The sequence below is a fragment of the Scyliorhinus canicula genome, chromosome 19 (assembly GCF_902713615.1).
Source record: "Scyliorhinus canicula chromosome 19, sScyCan1.1, whole genome shotgun sequence".
Classification (NCBI taxonomy): domain Eukaryota; kingdom Metazoa; phylum Chordata; class Chondrichthyes; order Carcharhiniformes; family Scyliorhinidae; genus Scyliorhinus; species Scyliorhinus canicula.
The window spans coordinates 92,472,523-92,497,636 of record NC_052164.1 but is presented as its reverse complement, the minus strand read 5'-3'; the positions used below and the strand labels follow the sequence as shown (position 1 = coordinate 92,497,636).

The 25,114-nt window shown below is 46.7% G+C and overlaps 1 protein-coding gene across 7 annotated transcripts in view; it reads left to right on the top strand.

Moving 5' to 3' along the window:
* The window catches only part of LOC119953854 (dixin-like), a 160,979-nt gene that overhangs the window by 94,455 nt on the left and 41,410 nt on the right, over positions 1-25,114 (top strand). For 5 of the 7 annotated variants that reach the window (XM_038778430.1, XM_038778431.1, XM_038778432.1 and 2 more), the window contains 2 exons: positions 16,550-16,659; positions 23,441-23,595. In XM_038778430.1, coding sequence (XP_038634358.1) covers positions 16,550-16,659; positions 23,441-23,595 — 265 coding nt within the window. The remainder of the gene's footprint in view (positions 1-16,549; positions 16,660-23,440; positions 23,596-25,114) is intronic. The other 2 variants (XM_038778433.1, XM_038778428.1) reach the window with 1 other exon arrangement.

Here is a 25,114-nt window from a genome sequence, read left to right as displayed (position 1 = left end):
CCTTTGGTATATTGTAAGAGTCCTTCCTGTTTGTTTCATTTGTTCCCATTTCATTTTATTATTTTTGGTCTGTGAACCCATAATCGGAGTGTGCCTTGAAGCAAAGGTTGCAAGCTGAAGCAGCCTGCTTAGGACCTTAGGAATTAGGGGCAGAAGCAGGCAGTTCAGCCCTTCGGGCCTGCTCCGCCAATCAATCAGGTCAAGGCTGATCTCTTCCTGGTCTCAAATCCACCTCTCTGCCTGTTCACATAACCTTTTTACCCGTTTTTTAAATCAGAAATATTTCCTTCTTGAAACCATTTAATGACTCCGATTCCACTGTACTATGGGGCAGCGAGTTCACCATGCTGTGCAAGAAGTAATTCCTCCTCATCTCACTTCTAAACCTTCCACATCTCAGTCTATATCTGTGACCAGTCGTTCTTGATTTGATTTATTGTTATGTACCGAAGTATAGTGTGGTGAATCTAACTCTGTAATTCACACTGTGATATATATATGAGACCGTACGATTGTAAGCGCAGATGCGTTGCCCGACCACTAGGGGGAGTAGCTCTGGGAATGCTTAGGAGTTTGTACAGGGCTCCACCCTTGGCTCCGGCCATGGCTCCTCCCCCTGGACTGCTGTATAAATATTGATGCCCAGAGCCAGCCGACCAGTTCATCGAGAGTTCAACGTGTAACAGGCTGGCTCTGTAGTGAGTAGATTAAAACCATTGTTCATATCTCAAAGCGCGTGTCTAGTGAATTGATGGTCTCATCATATAGTGAAATGTATTTTTCTGAGGCTGAGAGAACGTACACAGTACATTTATAGTAGACAAAAAGAATAATCAACATAGTACATTGACAAATGGTACCTCGACAAACAGTGATTGGTTATAGTGCGGAGCAAGGGGCCAAACAAAGCAAACACATGAGAAAGAGCAGCATAGGGCATCGTGAATACTGTTCTTACAGGGAACAGATCAGTCTGAGGGGGAGTCGTTGAGGAGTCTTGTAGCTGTGGGGAAGAAGCTGTTCCTATGTCTGGATGTGCGGGTCTTCAGACTTCTGTACCTTCTGCCTGATGGAAGGGTCTGGAAGAAGGCAGTGCCTGAGTGGGAGGGGTCTCTGATAATGCTGTCTGCCATCCTGAGGCAGCGGGATGTGTATACAGAATCAATGGGAGGATGGCAAGCTTGTGTGATAACATTGGGCTGAGTTCACCACACTCTGCAGTTTCTGTGATCTTGGGCCGAGCAGTTGCTATACCAAGCTGTGATGTAGCCGAATAGGATGCTCTCCATGGCACATTGTGAGAGTCAATGCAGACATGCTGAATTTCTTTAGCTTCCATAGGAAGTAGAGACGTTGTTGGGCTTTCTTGACTGTTGTAACAACGTGAGTGGACCAGGACAGATTGTTGGTGATGGTGACCCCCAGGAACTTAAAGTTATTGACCATCTCCACTTGAGCCATTGATGCAGCGGGGGTATGTGTCGTGCTACGCTTCCTGAAGTCGATGATCAGTTCCTTGGTCTTTCCGACATTCAGAGAGAGATTGGCGCTGGGCTGGAGAATCGACGCAACTGCACCACGTTGCTAGCGCGCGATTCTCCGAGGTGCTGAGAACCATCGCCAATTGCGCCGGCACGTTTGTCTGCTGGAATCGCCGATTCTCTGGCCCGGATGGGCCGAGCGGCCGCGCCGATATGACAGAGGGGCTGTTTAGCACAGGGCTAAATTGCTGGCTTTGAAAACAGACCAAGCAGGCTAGCAGCACGCCAGCCTCCCCCCCCCCCCCCCCCCCCCGGGGCTGCTTTATGGCCGGTCCCTGAACACCGACGCCTTGTTGGGCGGGGCCGCCGCACTAAAGAAGCCCCCTGTGCATGTGTGGGTTGGTGCGGCACCCATTTGGCGCTGGAAAAGGAGGCTGGAGCGGCGTGAACTGCTCCAGCGCCATGCTGGAATTGCGCCGTCGTGAACGCCATCGCAAACACTTGGGCTCCATATCGGAGCATCGCCCCCTTTGTTTTCGGTACACCATGCAACTAAGTGATTTATCTCCCTTCTGTAGTCTGATTCATCGTTCTTTGAGATACGACTCACCACAGTCGTATCACCCGCAAACCTATAGATTGAGTTGGAGTTAAATCTCATGCACAGCCGTGTGTGTATAGGGAGTACAGTAGAGGACTGATCACACATCCTTGAGGGGCCCTGGTGTTGAGGACCATTGTGCAGGAGGTGCTGTTGCCGAACCTGACAGATTGCGGTCTGTTGGTGAGGAAGTCAAGGACCCAGCTGCACCGGGAGGGGTCAACTCCAATATCGCAGAGTTTGGTTATATGTCTTGTTGGGATAATGGTGTTGAAGGCGGAGCTGTAGTTTATGAACAGCAGTCTCACGTAGATGTCCTTGTTGTCGAGATGTTCAAGTGATGATTGTAGAGCCAGGGAGATAGCATCTGCTGTGGATGCGGTGATAGGCAAACTGGAGTGGATCGAGACCGTCTGGGAGGCTGGCAGTGATCCGTCTCATGACTAGCCGTACGAAGTATTTCATGATAACAGATGTCAGGGCCACCGGTCGGTTGTCGTTGAGGCAGGCTACCTTGTTCTTCGTTGGTACTGGTATTATGTTGGTCTTCTTGAAGGAGGTGGGGCCCTCAGAGCAGAGGAGTGAGGTGTTGAAGATATCTGCGAATACACTACAAGGGGGAACATTTGGTCCACGTATACTCTATATCCCTTTTAGTATTGTATATACTTCAATCGGATCCTCTCTTATCCTTCTAAGCTCTAGCGAGTATAAGTCCAAAATGTTTAATCTCTCCTGATACATCAACCCTTTCACCCCCGGAATCAATCTGGTGAACCTCCTCTGAACTGCCTCCAATACCACCATATCCTTCCTCAATAAGGAGACTAAAACTGGACACACTACTCCAGATTTGGTCTCACCTACACCTTATACAATTGCTTGTCAGGACATTGTGTTCCCTGGTCTTGTTTTGGAAACGAGAAGTCAGACTCTTTGGCGTTGATGGGTTGGCCAGGGGCAGTGTTCCTGCTGAAAACAGTCAGTGGTTCCTGCTTGATGCAAAAATTATGAGAGGTGCACAACAGGCAGTTTTATACACCATTAATAAAATATAAAATTGCCCTGCAATATATTTTTATTTATAAAAAGTCCATCCAGAGTACAGTTTTGAGTCATGGGTGAGAAATTTGACCACCTTTGGTTTCCGGCAGGAAATGAGTAGCATGTTCTGAATGTTTGCTTTAGGGTGTCAGCAAGAGGCTCAAGCCAAATTGGACACCTGGCCTCATTTCAGTGAAACAGGGCTGCGGCTGCCTATGGGCAATTTGTGCAGCTTGCTAGTCAAGGCTTTATTCTGCCAGCTCTGAACTAGCTGCTCGGAGGACCTGGGACAGTGACAAAGTGCTGGACGGCAGCAACCAGCTTTATTTTTGTGGGGCCAGGAGGAGGATGTAAGGCACCTAATATCAGTTTCAGGTGGGTGTACACACGCACGCACACACAGACCCACACACACACACACACAGGGGCTGGCTTAGCTCACTCGGCTAAATCGCTCTCTTTTAAAGCGGACCAAACAGGCCAGCAGCACGGTTCGATTCCCGTACCAGCCTCCCCGGACAGGCGCTGGAATGTGGCGACTAGGGGCTTTTCACAGTAACTTCATTGAAGCCTACTCATGACAATAAGCGATTTTCATTTCATTTTCATACCCCCCCTACAAGCCACCGGTTCCAATTTGGCAGCTGACATGCTTCAGGGGTGGAGATGGGGAGATCGGGCCCACGAGGTAGTGACCCCAAATTGATCCCTCTGGCATTGATTTTACACCCAAAAATAAGGTGAAATGTAGTTGAATTTTCCCCCTACATCTTGAATTTAGTAGTCCTTTATCTCTGGTCTTATTGAAGAACATAAGCTTGAAGCTTTATGTCAAATCGAAACACTTCACCACAAAATGAGAATACGTTATCCTGAGGTGCCCACTGTACTTCATGGTTGATGACAGATTTTACTTTGGCAAAAAGTCTTGGGAACAGCTTGAATACTTGCTGTGTTGACCAGACTAGCACATGGCACATGGTGCCTAAAAGATGATTGAGGCAGGAGGGGTAATGTAGATAAAAATAAATAAAATGGACTACCGGTAAGTAGTTTGCTCGTCTTCACATAATATTAAGTGTCGAGTGTAATGCAATCCTTTTTCTTCATTTTAACATTTCTGCAGAGATGATAGGCTCGAGGGAATTTTAAGGTGGGGTTTCTTCTATATTTATCTGTAGGCGCATGGTCTCTGCAGGGGCTCTGGCAGCCAGACTGAGGTTGCTATTTCGTACCAGACCTACACATACTCAGATTCGTTCATTGAAGACTCGAGGCATTTGTTAAATGGGCCACTGAACGTGACAGATTTTCCTACTGTTTAGGAGGCTAGGAGCACAAAAGATTGTCAGCTAGGCCTCAGGAGGAATTGTTACTGCTTCAGAAAGTAACTTTTGGTAAACTGTTTTGCAGCTCAGAAAAAGATCCATGTATCATCCGCATAATCAAACTGTTGGCCAAGGAGCCAGTTAGTCTCTGATCTATTTGTCAAGCAACCATTCTTTAATTTTAAAAAAACTATGATGTGTCTTGGACTCTTTGAAAAAGGAATTGCATCACTGCAGTTGACTCTCCAAAGCTGGCAGTTTTAAAAACATTCTTTTTGCAAATGCAGTCTATTATGTTTTCTGTTGTACTTGGTTTCATAGATGGCTCTAACATAGCTAATTCGGGCTCATCGAGGAATTAAATACTTCCCGCTCACCCGTTTTAGCAACTCCCAAGACGACAGGGCAGCACGGTGGCGCAGTGGGTTAGCACTGCTGCCTCACGCCGCTAAGGACCCGGGTTCGAATCTTGGCCCTGGGCCACTGTCCGTGTGGAGTTTGCACATTCTCCCCGTGTTTGCGTGGGTTTCATCCCTGCAAGACAAAGATGTGCAGGTTAGGTGGCCACACTAAATTGTCCCTTAATTAGAAACAAAATAATTGGATACTCTAAATTTATTTTTTAAAAACTCCCAAGATAAGCAAGAACTTCCTTATACTCTGCCTCAGAATATGCCGTTACCCTAACCTTGAAAGAGCATGGTGTTTTTGTTTCACTAGCCTGTTATATCCCACACGAGTCTAACCTTTCATTGTAAATTGTTAGCTTATAGGCAGCGTTATTTGGTTGTCGTGTACTGATTAAGAACTCCGTTGAAACCGAGATTCCAGTAGAGAGGACACTTTAATGTGACCAGTCTGATTTGAGTACAGATCTTAACGGTAAAATTACACTATTTGAACCTAGCTTTATTATAAATAAATGTTAAGTCAAAACAAACCACTTTGAGCCAGTTGAGCTGCCACCTCTCTCACCAGCCCCCCTCCACCTTAACACCCCCCCACACACACAAATGGTTTACGCACGTATCCATTTATAATTGCCTCTAAATTTCTAGCACTTTTGGGGCTATTCATAACAATCATTTTTGGAATTATATAACTCAGCAGTCTAAAAGGGCAATGTAAAACAAAAGGTTGATTCACCTCTTTTTTTTAAAATAAAATGGGTGGCTAATTATCCCCTTATCCCTCCCCACCATGGACTCTACTTATACCACTGTGATTTGGGAGAAGAGAATTATTCTCCCATACATAATCTTCCTGTCCTATAACAGTAAATAAATCAGACAAACTTCTCTAAATCATTAACATACGCAACAGAACATAACTTTGGTCGAGAATGAAAGTTGAATTTTACTGTGTTATTCGAGACTCATTTGAGGTTTCAGATGCTGATTTATGCTGTGCATTTCCTGAATTTCCTCTTCTATCATGTGTCTGCTGTGCCAGTGTCCGATCCAACATTGTAAGCATTCTGGTGCCAGAACCTTTGTATGTTGCTGCAGTGTTGCTGCTGGGATAAAGGACCCTGTTTTAGCTACATAAATGTGGGGAACAACTCAAAAGATGTAGTTCTCCTAAGTGCTTCAATGAGATGTTGTCAGCTGTTCTGTCCAATGTGGAGATATAAAAACAAATACATAGAATTATAAGGCAGTTGCAAGTGGGTTGAAATGTAGAAGCAAGAGTTGAAATCTCAACTAAGGGGCGGGGGGAAGGGAAATTTCATTCTGGATTGAAGTTGGATTGTTTTAGTATGTTAATGATTTAGGGCAGTTTGCCACTTTTACTTTTTGTTGGAAAGCTCTGTGTGAGAGGATGATTCCTGTTCCCACATCACACAAGAACATTAAGAAGGAATGTCATAGTCTGCATCCAGTGAGACGTTTACAGGGCCACACCTCCCAAATAAAGAAGTTGTCATGGAAACAAAGGGAAAGCGTGGAGAATTACAAGAGACTTAAATTAAAATTGAAGTGTTGTTATATTTTGTCCACTTTTTTGAATTTTCTTTTTTCCTTTTAGAGAAAAAAAATCAATTCTGTAGGAAATGGCAGAAAATCAATTCCACGCGAATGGAAATTGTGATTTTAATCACTGATATGGCTCCAAATCCCATTTTATTGTGAATAGAAGTATTTTTTAAAACAAGGCAGTTTTTGTGTGTTTGTACAGATGTCTTGAGCCCAGCCTGCTACCTCGAATTTCCATCACTGAATATGAAGCAAATGTTCCACAGATCTTTTCTTCCCCTTCCTTTTCTTCCCCATTTATCTCTTTTCTACTCTCTCTTAGGCACTCCTCTTTCAAGCAGTATGCCTTTCTAAGGCATCTGACATGAATATTACTTATTCTGATTACTCTTTATTACTGGCCCTTCAGGAATATGTAGCACAGACTTGCCCTTCAATTTTCCATATCAATGTGTAGGAACATAAAAAGCCTGAATGAAAAGAAATCAATCAACCCACAAACTTGCTCATTACACAGTCCGTGTCTGAGAATCTCAATAATAAATGTTACCCTGTCCCCATCAGCAATCACGGTTGGGAACTTCTAGTGTGGAGAATTGTAGCTCTGAGCATACTGCTCCCATCGGCTACATTTTTATCCCGTACAAGTCAGATGCTTAGTTTTTTTCAAAGAGCAATGATTATAGTCATTAGATTATTTTTAAAATCTAAAATCATGCTGAAAATCAGAGGAGAGCAGGAAAACTAAAGTTTGTCGATAAAACTACTTTAAAAAAAAAAATGCTTCAAACAGAATTCGCGGCCAAAGATCCCAAACTTTACTGTACTGAAGAGAAAGCCACCATGTAACATTGCAGGTTTTAACTGTAACATGTTTCCTCAGAATCCTGGCAAGTCAATAGACGGGTGTTTTCTTTGTGAGCCAAATGCCTATGGAAAATCTTACAGTACGCCAATGATAGCAAGGAACTGTTTGCACGTGGAAGGGCTTATGCAATATCACAAGTTGTTGAATTTAAAATATTTGGTATTTGCTTTTTAAAATAAAATCTCTGTGGTCATGCTGGTAAGAATTTTGTTTCATTAAAAAAAAACATAAATGTTTTTCCAATTAAGGGGAAATTTAGCATGGCCAATCCACCTACCCTGCACATTGAACACAGAACATAGAACTGTACAGCACAGTACAGGCCCTTCGGCCCACGATGTTGTGCCGAACTTGTCTGAAACTAAGATCAAATCAACCTACTCCCAATCATTCTAGTGCACTCCATATGCCTATCCAATAACCACTTGAAAGTTCCTAAAGTGTCCGACTCCACTACCATAGCTGGAAGTGCTTTCCACACCCCAACCACTCTCTGAGTAAAGAACCTAGCTCTGACATCCCTCCTATATCTTCCACCATGAACCTTATAGTTCTGCCCCCTTGTAACAACTACATCCACACGAGGAAAAAGTTGCTGAACGTCCACTCTATCTATCCCTCTCATCATCTTATACACCTCAATTAAGTCAACTCTCATCCTCCTTCGCTCTAATGAGAAAAGCTCTAGCTCCCTCAACCTTTCCTCATGAGACCTACTCTCTGATCCAGGCAGCATCCTGGTAAATCTCCTTTGCACCCTTTCCAATGCTTCCACATCCTTCCTATAATGAGGTGACCAGAACGGCACACAATCCTCCAAATGTGGTCTAACCAAGGTCTTATACAGTTGCAGCATAACCTCACGGCTCTTAAACTCAATCCCCCTGTTAATAAATGCTGACACACTATAGGCTTTCTTCAAGGCTCTATCCACTTGGGTGGCAACTTTCAGAGATCTATTGACATGAACCCAGAGATCTCTTTGCTCCTCCACATTCTTCAGGACCCTGCCATTAACCCTGTAATCCGCATTCAAATTTGTCCTACCAAAATGAATCACCTCACACTTATCAGGGTTAATCTCCATCTGCCACTTTTCAGCCCAGCTCTGCATCCTATCAATGTCTCTTTGCAGCCTACAACAGCCATCCACATTAATCACTACTCCACCAATCTTGGTGTCATCAGCAACTTTACTAACCCAACCTTCACCTCCATCATCCAAGTCATTGATAAAAATCACAAATAGCAGAGGATCCAGCACTGATCCCTGTTGTACACCGCTGGTGACTGGGCTCCAGGGTGAAAATTTACCATCTACCACCACCCTCTGTCTTCTATGTGATAGCCAGTTACTGATCCAATCGGCCAAATTTCCCTCTATGCCATGCCTCCTTACTTTCTGTATGAGCTGACCATGGGGAACCTTATCAAACGCCTTACTAAATCCATGTATACGACATCAACTGCTCAACCTTCATCTATGAAAATGAAATGAAAATGAAATTGTACTTAGTTACCTCCTCAAAGAATACAATCTAACTTGTGAGGCAAGACTTACCCCTCACAAATCCGTGCTGACTATCCTGGATTAAGCTGTATCTTTCCAAATGACCATAAATCCTATCCCTCAGGACCCTTTCCAATAATTTACCTATGACTGAAGTGAGACTAACCGGCCTATAATTCCCAGGGTTATACCTATTCCCTTTCTTGAACAAGGGGACAACATTCGCCTCTCTCCAGTCTTCTGGCACTATTCCTGTCGACAGTGGCACTATTCCTGTAGACAGTGAGGACATAAAGATCAAAGCCAAAGGCTCTGCAATCTCATCCCGCGCCTCCCAAAGAATCCTAGGATATATCCCATCAGGCCCAGGGGACTTTTGTGTCCTCAGGCTTCTCAAAATTTCTAACACATCTTTCTTCCGAATATCTACCTTCTCCAGCCTACCAGCCTGTATCGCACTATCCTCCTCAACAACATGGCCTCTCTCCTTTGTGAACACTGAAGAAAAGTATTCATTTAGGGCCTCTCCTATATCTTCAGACTCCATGCACACATTCCCACTACTGCCCTTGACCGGCCCTAACTTCACCTTGGTCATTCTTTTATTCCTCACATAAGTGTAAAAAGCCTTGGGGTTTTCCTTGATCCTATCCGCCAAGGACTTCTCATGCCCCCTCCTAGCTCTCCTAAGCCCTTTCTTGAACTCCTTCCTAGCTATCTTGTATCCCTCAAGTGCCCTAACTGAACCTTGTTTTCTCATCCTTACATAAGCCCCCTTCTTCCTCTTGACAAGACATTCAACCTCCTTTGTAAACCATGGTTCCCTCACCAGACCATTTCCTCACTGTCTGACAGGGACATACATATCAAGGACACGCAGTAGTTGCTCCTTGAACAGGCTCCACATCTCAATTGTGCCTATCCCTGACAGTTCCTGTTTCCATCTTATGCTCCCCAATTCTTGCCTAATTGCATCGTAATTACCCTTCCCCCAGTTATAAACCTTGCCCTGCCGTATGTTCCTTCCAGTTATAAACCTTGCCCTGCAGTATGTTCCTATCCCTCTCCATTGCTATAGTGAAAGTCACCGAATTGTGGTCACTATCTCCAAAGTGCTCTCCCACAACCAAATCTAACACTTGGCCTGGTTCATTACCCAGTACCAAATCCAATGTGGCCCTGCCTCTTGTCGATCTATCCACATATTGTGTAAGGAAACCCTCCTGCACACACTGGATAAAAACAGCCCCATTCAAACTATTTGAATTATCGTGGTTCCAATCAATATTTGGTAAGTTAAAGTCACCCATGACGACTACCCTGTGACTACCGCACCTATCCAAAATTTGCATTGCAATCTTTTCCTCCACATCTCTGTTACTGTTCGGGGGCCTATAGAAAACTCCCTAACAAAGTGACTGCTCCTTTCCTATTTCTAACTTCAGCCCACACTACCTCAGTAGACAGATCCTCCTCAAACTGCCTTTCTGCAGCCATTATACTATCCTTGATTAACAATGTCACTCTTCCACTTCTTTTACCACCTTCCCTAATCTTACTGAAACATTTTAAACCCCGGAACCTCCAACAACCATTCCTGCCCCTGTTTTATCCACGTCTCTATAATGGCCACAACAATGTAGTCCCAGGTACCAATTGATGCTTCAAGCTCAACAAACCCGAAGAGCTGCAGCAAATTTCCCTCCCAGGATATTGGTGCCCCTCTGGTTCAGGTGTAACCCTTCCTGTTTGTACAGGTCCCACCTTCCCTGGAATGTGCTTCAATTATCCAAGAAACTGAAACCCTCCCTTCTACACCATCCCTACAGCCACATGTTTAACTGCACACTCTCCCTGTTCCTCACCTCGCTAGCACGTGGCACTGACAGCAAACCAGAGATGACAACACGGTCTGTCCTGGCTCTCAGCTTCCACCCTAGCTCCCTGAATTCCTGTTTTACATCCCCGTCCCTTTTCCTACCTATGTCGTTGGTACCGATGTGTACCACAACTTGTGGCTGCTCCCCCTCCCCCTTAAGGATCCTGAAAACATGATCAGAGACGTCACGGACCTTGGCACCCGGAAGGCAACACACCAACCATCGGCCTCTATCGTTACCACAGAACCGCCTATCCGTACTTCCAACTATAGAGTCTCCAATAACTAATGCCCTCCTGCTCTCCCCCCTTCCCTTCTGTGCCACAGGGACAGACTCAGTGCCAGAGACCTGGTCACCGTGGCTTACCCCTGGTAGGTATCTCTCCCCCCCCCCCCCCCCCCCCCCCCCCCCAAACAGTATCCTAAACGGTATACCTGTTATTGAGGGGAACAACAGCAGGGGATCCCTGCACTGACTGCTTCTTCCCCCTCCTTATAAACGTCACCCAGCTTCCTTCATGCTTCAGAGTAACTACATCCCTGGCGCTTCTATCTATAACCGACTCTGCCTCCCGAATGATCCTCCGTTCATCCAGCTCCAGTTCCCTAACACAGTCTTTGAGGAGCTGGAGATGGGTGCACTTCCCACAGATGAACTCAGCAGGGCCACTGACGGAGTCCCTCACCCCGAAAATCCTGCAGGAGGAACATTGCACTGCCCTCGCTGCCATCCCTTCCATTTATCGACTTGGCAATTACAGAGAGAGAAAAAAGCTTACCTGATTTTCACACTCCCCGCAGGGTAGAGGAGGTGGAAGGGTGGAGAGAGGAAAAGGAATGAAAAGCTTACCTCACCAACTCACCACACAGTCTTTGGGTTCTGGGGGTGAGACCCATGCAGGCACGTGGAGAATGTGCAAACTCCACACAGACAATGACCCGGGTCGGGATCGAACCTGGGTCCTCGGCGCCGTGAGGCAGCAGTGCTAACCGCTGTGCCACCGTGGTGCCCTAGGTTGTCACTTATTATCCATCTCCAGTTGCACTGGAAAACAGGTGGTGAGGCTTCTTCTTGAGCCCCTATAGTTCCATCTAATCGAGTGGCTATCTAGGTCACTTCAGAGGATAGTTAAGAGTTAGCAATATTGAAAAAGGATTGGGGTCATATATAAGCCAGATCAGGTAAGGAGAGCAAGTTTCTATCTGTAAGGGACATTAATGAACCAATGGGATTCAGATCAGCCATGTCATGGTCTCTTTTACTGATACCAGCTTTTCATTCATTTTCTTTTTTTTCAAAAATGTCAAATTAAATTTCTCAAACTGTCATGGTGATATTTTGTTCTCTAAATTGTTGATTCAGGCCTTATGTTCATAGTTTAGTAACATTAGTGCTAAATAACATTCAGGGACAATTCCCCTTTGAGTATCTTTTACATCAACTTTTTCTAATTGTCCACCTGCCATATGATTACAGAGTCTTTTTCAGTTCTAAAACCCTTCCAAAGGGCCGAATCTTGTGCCCTTGATTAGTTTGGTATTTATTTATTTAGCTAGTGTATGAATAGTCACAGAGCCAAGCAATAGCCTTGTCAGTGGCTAGATGGAGGTATTTTCTGTCTGCCTTCAAGCTTAGTCAGTGGACCCTCCTCGACAATGTGAGTCATTGTTTGGACTGCACCATACCTGTAACCTGGATGGTCTTGGCAGTACCACTAAGGTTGGGTAACTGCAACCTTGGCCAGACTGAAAATGGTTTAAAAGGGTCTACTGTCACTGTGAAAGACCAAAATCAGGTGACGAACAGTGGGATCGATGATGAGAGAGTGGTATCTGGTTAATGTTTTATCCCTGAATCCTCCTGCCATTGGTCCTCCGCTGTTTCTCCTTGAGGTGGTGGTTTTAACCATATGGAGCACTTTATCATAGGATCATAGAATTTACACTTAAGTGCCTTATCCTGCTGCCTCTAGTATTAACACAGTGTAGCGGATGGGGTCACCATGCAGGAAGCATGACAAGCAAATCCTGATCTGTTTATTTTGGAGGGGGGGGGGGGGTGCACAGAGAGGGCCCTGTGTTCAAAGGCATTTGGTGCCTCATTGAGGGACCAGTATTGAGAAGAGGAGGGTGTGTGAGAGCCATTACTGTTCACCCTTGCTGCAAACCCCTCTCCCCACTGTCATAATATCCACTCATGTATATAATGAGATGTAGACAGGCAGTGATTGACACACAGAATGACCCATGAACGCACAACACAGAACAACCAATCACCAGACAGGACACCACCACTTTAAAGCCCACAGGGCATTAAGACTCTCCCTCTCTCAGGACCCAGCCACTGAGACAGTCAGAGTGCTCAAACTAGTGAGCACTATCACCATGCAGTAGCTAGTAAGTCTGGTCAAGCCAGTAAGAGGTCATCAGTTAGATTAGTAGAGTGTCAACCCACAGCTGAACATGTACAGCAGTCCCCTAGTTAAATAAAACAGTGTTGGATCATCTCCTGTGTCAGACGTTGGTTTCCAGCTTCGCTGCATCCAGTTGCAGTCAATGTCGAACCAACCTGCCGAACACATCACCCACACCTACGAGCTTAACCCTGTGACACCCCCCCCCGAGAGGGGCCCTCAGCAAACTGAGGCCTCGCGTGGTGTTGCAAAAACAGCCACCACCACCTGCCTGCACAGCGGAATTGGCCAGTGGGTGGGGCCTCCGACCCTAGAGACCTGCCGTTGGCCTTTCAATTATCTGATTGGCACAACATGTGGTGTGTCTCCACAAGGTTCCACCAAATATGTGTGAGTCGACACAATGGATGTTCCTTTTAGGGGTGCATCACACTGAGCTTGCCAGTTTCTTGTTACACAATCCATTTCTCAGCTGCAATCACTGGATAAATGATCAGAAGGGGGTCTGTACCTGACTTTTCCCACCCTAACCCATGGGCTCTGGATTAAATTGTAGCACTTTTATTTCTTCTGTGGCTGAGGTCAGGTCACTTACAACAGACTAGAAATTGAAACTGTGACCAGGTGAGCTGCCTGCTGCATTAAACAACTGACACATTTGGGAAGGGTCCCTGTAAGATTTTAGAATGTGGACGAGGTAAAAACTTGATTTTGACCTCTAAAAAGATGTGCAAAGTATTACATAGAATTACATAGAGTTTACAGTGCAGAAGGAGGCCATACGGCCCATCGAGCTTGCACCAGCTCTTGGAAAGAGCATCCTACCCAAGGTCAACACCTCCACCCTATCCCCATAACACAGTAACCCCACCCAACACTAAGGGCAATTTATCATGGCCAATCCACCTAACCAGCACATCTTTGGACTGTGGGAGGAAACCGGAGCACCCGGAGGAAACCCACGCACACACGGGGAGGATGTGCAGACTCCGCACAGACAGTGACCCAAGCCGGAATCGAACCTGGGACCCTGGAGCTGTGAAGCGATTGTGCTATCCACAATGCTACCGTGCTGTCCGTATTAGAACCCAAGATCCATTTTATTTATTGCGCTGAAATGAGTGTTAATAAGACAGCAATTAGAAAACTGATTCTTGGAGGGACGGCTAACGAGACTGAAGAGAAGTAAACTGATAGAAAAATTGAAACAGGAGAAAGGATGAGCGATATTTAGTTTTCAATGTAAGTAGAGCAAGAGAAACCTAAAAGTTTTGTTACATCTTTAATTTTATGCCTTTACTTTTGATCTAGGCAAACAGCCCATCATTGAACAGACATTGATTAGAGTATTGTCATGAACCAACCTATCTATTTTGTCATCACATTGCCGTGTTATTCCCTGAAGTGCTCTTGAGTTATTCCTGTGCGTAGCTGAGCCATGTGAACCAGGAAGCTCACAGTTTTTTATCTTCTCCCTGTATCCCTGCTTCCCCCTTCCTTTTTTCCTCCTTTCCCTCTCCTTTGCCTCCACGCCCACTTGCTTCCCCCTCCTCAGTCACTGACTGAGCCATGCCCTAGAGACCTCAATTCATGCTGCCGATGTCATGCACCAGGCTCCCCACTGCGGTCGCCACCTTAGCAGTGGCTTCGGTGCCATGCATTGCTGCCGCCATCTGCAGTCCAAAGAGGTGCAGGATAGGTGGATTGGCTATGATAAATTGCCCTTAGTGACCAGAAAAGGTTAGGAGGTGTTATTGGGTTACGAGGATAGGGTGGAAGTGAGGGCTTAAGTGAGGTGCAGACTCGATTGTCTGAATGGCCTCCTTCTGCACTGTCTGTTCTATGTCATCCTCTGTGTCCGCAGCCTCTTGGACACCTCCAATCGGCTATGGACCTGCTGGAGTGTCGCTGACATCCCCATCTGAATCTCATTGCCACAGCTTATCAGCTCCGTGTAAACCTGTTCCAGAGGCTCAGCATCTGGCTGGGTCCTGGGATCCAGCAGACCTCCGACTGCTGTCTCGCCTGGGCATTCATGCCTCCACCTGATGTGCATCAGCAACTGCGTGGTGCTCATCAGAATATGCTCCAGAAGCCTGACCGTTACCGTTGCCCGCCGATGTGTGTGACTCTGTGTGGAAGATGGAGATTACAGCGGTGCCGCATAAACGGTGGCATTCTCGGAACTCTCCTCCAAGGTGTTCTCTTGGGAGGCAGGTGGGGGTGCAGGGCCATCCCGGATGGGCCAGCGCTGTCGGCTGCAGGTCGTGCAGGAGAATAGACAGTGGGAAGGATGGGTCAGTCTGTATGGCATTCAACAACTCACGTTTGATAATTTAACTGAGTGAAGGCCAGTGGATCCTCATCTCTGCGCCATGCACCAATGCCTACGCTGGTGACCAATCTGTCCTTGACAAGCTCTGCGACCTCCAGGGCCCTTTCCTTTTAGGGGGTGAGGACTCTGATGACCGGAACCCCTCTGCCCATCTGGGCCCTCTTCCGTCGGTTGTGGGCCAACTTCTGCTGGGGGATACAGAGAGGACACCGTTAGCCACACGCGTGATTCATCGGGGAAGAGGAGGGTTGGGGAGGAGACTTGGGGGGAGTCGGGGGGTTGGGGAGTTTGTGGGGGGTGGGGGGGGATGGAACAGCTTTGGCAGACTGCTGGACATGGGTGGGCCAGGGCATGGAGTGGTGCTGGGCGGGGGCGGTGCCAGGCAAATGGGGGGGGGTCTGGTGCCAACTCACCCGAGTGGCCGGTGGAAGTCGCTGACCTTCTTGCGGCACTGGGTCCTCCTGGTCACGCTCCCCAAGCTGACTGCTACTTCCTCTCATGGGGCACTGGCTGCCCTGTGGTTGACCCTCTGAGATCCTCGGGGGAACATGGCATCCTAAGTGATCTCGATCACCTCAAGTAATCTGCCCAAGCCTGCATCCCCGAATTGTGGGCTGGTCTCATCGACGGCCTGGCTGCCAGCTGACTGATGTTGGCTGTGGAGGGGCGGTTTAAGTGCTGATCTCTCTTGTTAACAGGGGGCTGGTGAATGTGGACCATGATTTGCGGCGTGAAGCCTGTGGCGTCTCGTTGAGTGGACCAATTAACCTTTTATAGCGGTGACGGCCTCCCGAGCGTTGGGAAGCTCGCAGCTGTTTCCACTTGCTACCACACTTAGAAACTTTTCCATTAAATCACGCCTGAGGTGCCATTAGTCTTGGAGACCTAAATTTACCATTTTATATTGCCTCAATAATGGGATAAACCCGTGAGATTTGTCCTACGTGCTATTGTACCTTGATGCATTTAAATAATGCTGAATTTCTGTCATCTTCTAATACACATGACTAAATCCAGTGAACAGTTTTCTAATTCTACTGGATTATGATGTATTTTTTCTACATTAGTCAACAGCAGTGGATAGTGTCTTTAAGTTCTTTGACTTTTTTTCAGTGTCAGTTCAGAGAGTCCAACAAACAGTGCGAAGCCAGAGTCTATTACAAGTCAACTGGATGAAACACTGGAATTATCTTCCCAAAAAGTGGAATGGGAAACCAGGCCCGGTAAGTTAAACCTTTAATTTGCAAGCTTATACTTACTATAAAATGGTTTTGCATTGGCCACAAGCCATATGCCTTTACCATTCAAGTCAGTTGGAACAGGATATCAGGCCTGGTGTATAATGTGTAACTTATGTGATATCGCCCACGTTACAGTTCCACTAAGATTAATTTTTAATTTGCATTCGTTGCTCTGGAACTTAAATGATCAAAATCCAAACTGCAATTAAAAACAAAATGGCAAAGTCAGAAAATATATACCTGTTACGTAGTGTTAATTGAGATGGTTGTGAGGTGCTACAAATAGCTGCCGAAGCTCCAGGCAAGAGCCAGGTGACATGGAATAATTCATGGGTCCCCGCACTGGCTGACTGAATTCATCCAGCAAATAGCAGTTCCATCAGGGAAGTTGAATTATTAATTGATTTTTAAGAATATGTTATTAACTTATCAACAAATAATGCCCACAATGTATGCAGCAGTTAAATGCAAGAGTATGTATGCACCATGTTTGCAACATGAGTTGGGACACATGACTTGAACAGGATCGCTCAGCAAATTAAGGAGAACAGAATAGTAAGCTCTCAGGTAAAAATCCTTGGGGTGAAATTCTCAAGCTCCCCCCCCCCCCCCCCCCCCCCCCCTTTGTATTCCTTGGAGCAGAGAAGGGTTGAGGGGGGACCTGATTGAGGTGTATAACATTATGAGGGGCATAGATAGGGTGGATAGGAAGGAATTTTTTTCCTTCATGAGGGGTCAATAACCAGGGGGCAGAGATTTAAGGTAAGGGGCAGGAGGTTTTTCCAGGGATGTGAGGAAAAATGTTTTCACGGATGGTGGTTAGAATCTGGAACTCACTATCTGAAAAGGCAATAGAGGCGGGAACACTGATAACATTTAAGAGATAGTTAGATGACCACTTGAAATGCCATAGCACACAAGGCTGCAGGCCAAGTGCCGGAAAATGGGGTTCGAATAGATAGGTGCTTGATGGCCGGCATGGACACAATGGGCTGAAGTGCCTCCTTCCGTGCTGTTAAAAACTCTATGGCCGTGATGTAACCAAATTGTATGGCCGTGATGTAACCAAATTGTATAGGCGTGATGTAATCAAATTGTAACAGAGTCTTGTGGTGAGCGCGTTTAGCTGGGTGTTTCGCAGCGCTGAGGAACTCCATGCTATCTATTGGGACTTTGTAGCAATTCAGGGCCTCAGCAGGGAACGCCCCACTAAGGCTGCACTTAGTCCTGTTTCCTGCATTGAGGAGCTCCATTCAGGCTCTGAGATCGAGTACCATTTTTAAATGGCACCTGATCTCCCAACCATCACCCCCCTCACCCCGGCCCAAAGTCCCAACTCATCTGTAAGGGGGTGCTCGGGTGCCTCCCACACCACCGCATTCCTCACCCGTGCCGTGCTCGGGGAACCCGCGGTGGCAGTTGACTTTGGCGGGACCAGAAGGTCCAATTGGCGGGAAGGGCTGGGGAATTCCACCCTTGGTCTCGGCTTTGTTAACTCCGCTAAATCTAGACACTACAATAGTCTCAGCACCCTGGGTTAGGGAAGGGAAAGATCGTTCATGATCAATTACCTGCAGGAAGTGACTTGTGTCTGGACATTTGGTGAGGATGGATTTGGGTTACCTCCAACACCAACCCATTTATGAGGCTTCCACATGGATGATGATGACTTTAGTGAGGTGCTGGTTCCAGCGCCATGAATCTCCATACCAGAAAAAATATTAACATATTTATGCGGGGAGGGGTGAAAGATTGCAAGGCTATAAACCCTTGCACAGAAATGATACCAGGAAAGAAAGTTTGAGGAGAAGCCAGGCAAGAAGAGCTCTTTTGCAGAGATTTTCATAACTATGTGAGAGTTTGATAAAATAAATTGGGGAAAGCGATGCCCATTGATCAATGAGTTTGTAACTCAAAGGCATCCGTTTAAAATGATCACCGAAAGAACAAAGGGAGACCTCAAACAGAATATCGTTTGCGGGGAGGCTTGTTTGGACAGTGGCCGGAATTCACCGGCTCTTTGCTGGCAGCGGGATTCTCTGCTCTCACCGGCAGCCCCTGCCCACTGGATTCCTGGCGGCATGGGGTGGCATCAGTGGGAGTTCCCATTGACAGCGGAGGGAGCAGAGAATCCCACCACCAGCCTCTGAGAAACATGCGCTGGGAGGCCGGAGAATCCCGCCCAGGGTTTAGAAACCGAATCTGCAAAAGATGTAATTGAAAAAGATAAATTGAAAAGCATACGGTGAACAGTTAGGAGAAAGGGACTGGAGTGACTAGCTTTGCAGAATGCTGGCACAGGTGTGATGCGCTGAGTGATTTCCAACAGTGCTGTCAAATTCTGTGATTGTGACCCTGTGATTGCAAGCTTCACAAGAGTATGGATTTCTTCATCCCTTTCTTCCTATCCTACTCATTTTAATCATGGGTGGAATTTTCTCCCAGTGGGATTTTCCACTCTAGCCGAGGTCAATGGACTTTTGAATGGCTCGCCACGTTTTCCAGCCTCACTTTATCTGTGATGGGGCCATAAAATTCAGCCCACGCTGTGCTGTAGATAAATAACTTGCTCATTCAGAATGTTCTTGGGGTATTTGTAAAAAGGGTGACGTTATTTTGTAATCAAATGCAGAATTTACCATAAGTTTTTTAAAAAGTGATTCCGCACATGCAAATCCCTTCAGAATTAGTGGAAAGAAAATCCCTTCAAAAATGGATAGCAGATCAGTGACACATTCAGACGGCCACAAATAAGACTGTGTTCATGCTTCTGAAGTCAAATCGGGCGAATTGCTTGGCTAATACCTTTTAGATAATTAGCTTTACGTGTTTAGTCTTTGCAATGCTTACACAATACATGGAACACTTTATACGTGCAATTTTAAGAAGCTGAAAGATCATTTAATACATGGTATATATCAACAATGCATACCGTACATGTGTTGGTCATCTCCGGCACTGCACATGGGCAATCATATCAAATTTGAATATATTTGGTAGCTAGAAGTGGGCAATTTAAGAAGTGATGATTCAGCTATGTTTACCTGTGGGCACAAGATTCAAGGACATGTATAGATTGACATTTGCTAAGAGCGTGATAGGATTGAAGAATAAATGGGTTGAATACAAAAAGAAATGAAGTTCCATTTATATAATGCCTTTCATAGCCTCAGGAAACTGTAAAACGTTTAATTAAAAAAAAAAAATCATTCATTATACGGGATGTGGCCATTTTTGAATCAAGGCTTTAATGAGGTCAGGAGCTGAGCGACTCTGGCGGAACCCAAACTGAGTCTCCCTGAGCAGGTTATTGTTGAGTAAGGAGGGGAGATGGTGGGGTAGTGGTATTGTCACTGGACTAGTAATCCAGACACCCTGGATAATGGTCTGGGGTCCCAGGTTCACATCTCACCATGGCAGATGGTGACATTTGAATTTAATAAAAATCTGGAATTATAAGCCTAAAGATGACCATGAAACCATTGCCGATTGTCGTAAAAACCCATCTGGTTCACTAATATCTTTACCCAGTCTGGCCTTCATGTGACTCCAGGCCCACACGGCGATGTGTGTAAAATAATTTTTATTGGAATTTTTTACAGAAAATATGACAACAAACAATGAAAAGCAACAATATAACCCCATAATAACTATAACACCCCCAAGACCGTATCAACGCATGTATCACATCCCCCCCACACTCCCCAAACCCAATAAACAACAAGAGAACTTAAAAATAAATTAAAATTAAATAAGCAAACATAGACATCGTCTCCCCCCCCCCCCCCCCCCCCCCCCCCCCCCCCCCCCCCCCCAGGTTGCTGCTGCTGCTGACCCAGTACCCTATCGTTGAGCCAGAAAGTCGAGGAAAGGTTGCCACCGCCTAAAGAACCCCTGTACCGATCCTCTCAGGGCGAATTTGACCTTCTCTAGCTTAATGAAACCCGCCATGTCGTTGATCCAGGTCTCCACGCTTGGGGGTCTCGCATCCTTCCACTGCAGCAAGATCCTCCGCTGGGCTACTAGGGACGCAAAGGCCAGCACACCAGCCTCTTTCGCCTCCTGCACTCCCTGCTCCACCCCAACCCCAAAAATCACGAGTCCCCAGCCTGGCTTGACCCTGGATCCTACCACCCTCGACACCGTCCTCGCCACCCCCTTCCAGAACTCCTCCAGTGCCGGGCGATGTGGTTGACTCTTAACTGCGCTCCACTGAAATAGCCTAGCGAGCCACTCAGTTCAAGGGCAATTAGGGATGGGCAACAAATGCTGGCTCAACCAGCGATGCCCACATCCCAAGAACAAAAATTTTTAAAGTGCCACTTGACAGCACTGTTGATGACCCATTCCTCACTTTACTGATGATCGAGTGTAGACAGATGGGGCAGTAATTAGCTGGGTTGAATTTGTCCTGTTTCTTGTGTAAAGGACACACTTGGGCACTTTACCACATTGCTACGTAGATGCCAGTGTTGTAGCTGTACTGGAACAGCTTGGACAGGGGTGTGGCGAGTCCTGGAGCCAGAATATTGTCAGGGTCCATAGACTTTGCAGCACCCAGTGCTTCAACTGTTTCTTGATATCACGTGGAGTAAATCATCTGGCTGAAGGCTGACATCTGTGATGCTGAGGACTTCTGGAGGAGGCCAAAATGGATCATCGACTCGGCACCTCTGGCTGGAGATTGTTGCCTTGTCTCTTGCACAGATGTGCTGTGCCCCTCAATCATTGAAGTTAGGGATATTTGTGTAGACTCCTCCTCCAGTGAGTTGTTTAATTGTCCACCACCATTCATGGCTGGATATGGTAGGAATCCAGAGCTTAGATCGCCCAGCCGCGTGTTTCTTGACAGCACCCCGATCGCTGGTGGCGGGATTCTCTCTCTTCCTGCTGCTTGTCGCTAGGATTTCCCATTGAAGCCACACCACACCGCCGGGAAACCTACAGGCGGGAGTTTGCTGCCGGTGCAAACAGAGAATTCCAACATCCGGAGAATTCCTGCCCTGATCTGTTGGTGGTGGGAGTGCTTATTCTATCTATTACTTTCTGTTTATGCTGCTTTGCATGCAAGTCCTGTGTTGTAGCTTCACCAGGTTTACACCTCCTTTGACAAAAAGTCATCTAGACTTGAACCATTAGCTCCGTTGTCTCTCCACAAATGCTGTCAGACCTGTTGAGATTGTCCCAGCATTTTAGGTTTTTGATTCAGATTCTAGCATCTGCAGTAATTTGCTTTTACCCACTTTTAGGTATGCCTGGTGTTACTGCTGGCATGCCCTCTTGCACTCTTCATTGAACCAGGCTAATCCCCTGGCTTGGTCGTATTGGTTAATGGAGTTTGGTCACTGGTATAATTAGGAAATGCAGCAGCCAATATGTACACAAAAATAGTAATGAGATAAATGACTAATTAAATATATTTATTGATGTTAATTGAGGGACTAATATAAATTTGAACAAAAAATGATTGTTCAAGTGATATATAGGACGCTGGCATTCTCCGTTCCATCAATCTGGCAGCACACCTCTGTCCATGGGCTTCCTGGCGGTGAGGGTCGGGTTCAATGGGACAAGCAGAGAGACTGGAGAATCCCTCCGCCAGTAAACGGCACGTCGCTGAGAAACACGCGCTGGGGGAGCGGAGAATCCAGCCCACAGCCTGGGCACGATTCAACAATCCCATTGCACTTGGCGCGGATCAGGGCGAATCTTGGGTGAATCACGCGAGAGCCCCAGATCAGGCTCCGTGTGGACCAATCGCGAGTCACCCAACTCGCTCCACCCTCGCTGTGCGTGATCCAGATTTGCATATTTAAATGAGCCAATAGGTCTCACAGGGACAGGGCATGGTGGTACCCTGGCACTGCCAGCGCCATCTGGACATGCTGGCAGTGCTGCTCTGGCACTGCCACATGGGTCCCAGGTTAACACTGCCAGGGGTCGGGTCCAGGGGCCTGGCCAATTAGAGGGGGTGATGGGGGTTTCTCAGAAGCCTCGGCAAGGGTGGGGGGGGGGGGGGGGGGGGCAGATAGTGAGGGACTTGAAAGGGCAGTGAAGATTAGGGCCAATTAAAATGGCACCCCAGTATGCGAACAGCCATTTCTGCTGGCAAGATCAGCTCACCAGCAGGAAATCTCTCTCATTGCTGTCTTGGACAAAAAAATGGCAAAGTGCCATTGAATAGTGGGCTGTTACTCGGTGATGACACTACTATGGAACACCCCGCTAAATGCACCCGAAAGCTGACTTAAATTTTTGTCTGCTGAATCGTGTCCCTTAACCTCCTTTCAGCAGGTGACTATGATGTTAGAGAGACTAAGAGAATGTTTTCAAAGTGTCTTTCTTTGAGTAACGTTGGCGATTGTTGATGTATTAAAAGCACACAGGACACATAGATTATGAGTTAAATATTGAATGCATGTGCACATCTATACTCTGCTGCCCTTACCAGGCATATCTGATATAGTTTTAGTGGGATATTTAACACTGATCCAACTTAAACCACCATCTAAAATAGCTTTGTCAAAGCTATACTCGAACTGGTAATTTCTTGTTTTGTGGTAGGTCCCGACAGACTTAAATCGAAATTACTTAGAGTCTGGATTTTAATTTGGGAAGAACAGGAAAATGTAACTAAAAGTACTCTAGAAAAATAACTATTTAAAAAATATTTTTAAATGCACTAATATTTTCAAATGAGGGATCTTCACTTCGACAGCTGAGATTACAATACAAAAAATACTATTGAAACATTTCCGCCCAGTAGAAGACAATGTTCAATCTGGATGGATGTCCATGAATTCTGGAAAATTCCAAATGAACGACAAGCAAAACCTTTGGGAGGATCAATTGCTCGATCAACAAGACCAACTGGGGAAGGAGATGGAAGAAGCCAGAAAGATGATTTCAATCTTACAAGTATGAAGTTTATTTAGCTCCTTTTAAACAAAAAAAACTATCTAGTTGTAACTGCTTTGAAAATATTTGTGCTTGTGGATGGCAAAAATAGTGATTTAAAAATGCATATCCTGTTACGGCAAGACACAGCTATAGTACAATTTGTGAAAATAAAAGTAACACTTCTGCTGGAAGGGACCCTGCCAACTCAATTTAGTCTGGCCTATATGTGACTTCAGCTTAACACTACGGTTGATTCACGCCACACTTCGGTGTTGCAAGCCACCCTGTTGTCTCACCACCGTCGCCACCACCTTCACAGGGCAGCTAGGGATGAATAATAAATGTGGCCTTGCTTGTGCTGCCGATGCCCCATCAGGCTGGTGACCTTTTGTCAGAGTTGTTCTGTCAGTTCTGATGAAAGGCCATTGACTTGAAATGAAGAGCTCCATCTCAGCACATGGTAGCAGCAAATTAACTTTAGAGTCCTCTGCCCTTACACATCCTATGTTACTCTGTGTTTCCTGCCACTCCTCCCTGCTTCTCTCGGTTTTATTGGCTTGCTATCTGGACTCAAATCTTAAGTCTAAGTGACACTTTGAAGATGGAACACGGTTATCTCGGCTCACAAAGATTTTCATTTTTGGTTAAAAGAGGTGTTGAGACAACAGCCAAAAACTTGACATTCTTGTAAAATTGGAACTTTTCACTATATTCTTGTCCTTAGTTCTCCACTTTGAGTAAAGATCCAGGCAGTGGACAGAACTACAGCACGCCGTCTTATTCAAATGCCTCCTGCTCGTGACCATATTTCTGTTATTTGCAGATGTCTGCACATGTCTATGTCCCCTAGTCTGTGCCATTCATCGATAGCGAAAAGTGCCCATTGTAATATGCAAAATGTGGGGCGGGATTCTCCAACCCCCCGCCGGGTTGGAGAATCGCTCGGGGCCGGCGTCAATCCCGCCCCCGCCGTGTCCCGAATTCTCCGCCCCCCGACATTTGGCAGTCGACGGGCCCCCCGCGGCAGTTCTCCGGCCCGCGATGGGCCAAAGTCCTGCCGCTGACTAGCCTCTCCCACCGGCGTGGGTTAAACCACCTCGCTTATCGGCGGGATTGGCGGCGGGGCGGGCGCCAGGGTCCTGGCCGGGGGGGGGGGGGGGGGGGGGGGGGTGGCGCGGTGCGATCTGACCCTGGGGGGGTGCCCCCACGGTGGCCTGGCCTGCGATCGGGGCCCACCGATTGGCGGGCGGGCCTGTGCCATGGGGGCACTCTTTTTCTTTCGCCTTCGCTATGGTCTTCACCATGGCGGAGGCGGAAGAGACGAAGAGACCCCCTCCCCTGCGCATGCACCGGTATGACGTCTGCAGCCGCTGACGCTCTGGCACATGCGCGGACTTACGTCAGCCGGCGAAGTCCTTTCGGCCCCGGCTGGCGTGGCGCCAAAGGCCGTGGGAACCACTCCGGCGCAGGCCTAGCCCCTCAATGTGAGGGCTTAGCCCCTAAAGGTGCGGAGGGGCGGCCCGACGCCGGAGTGGTT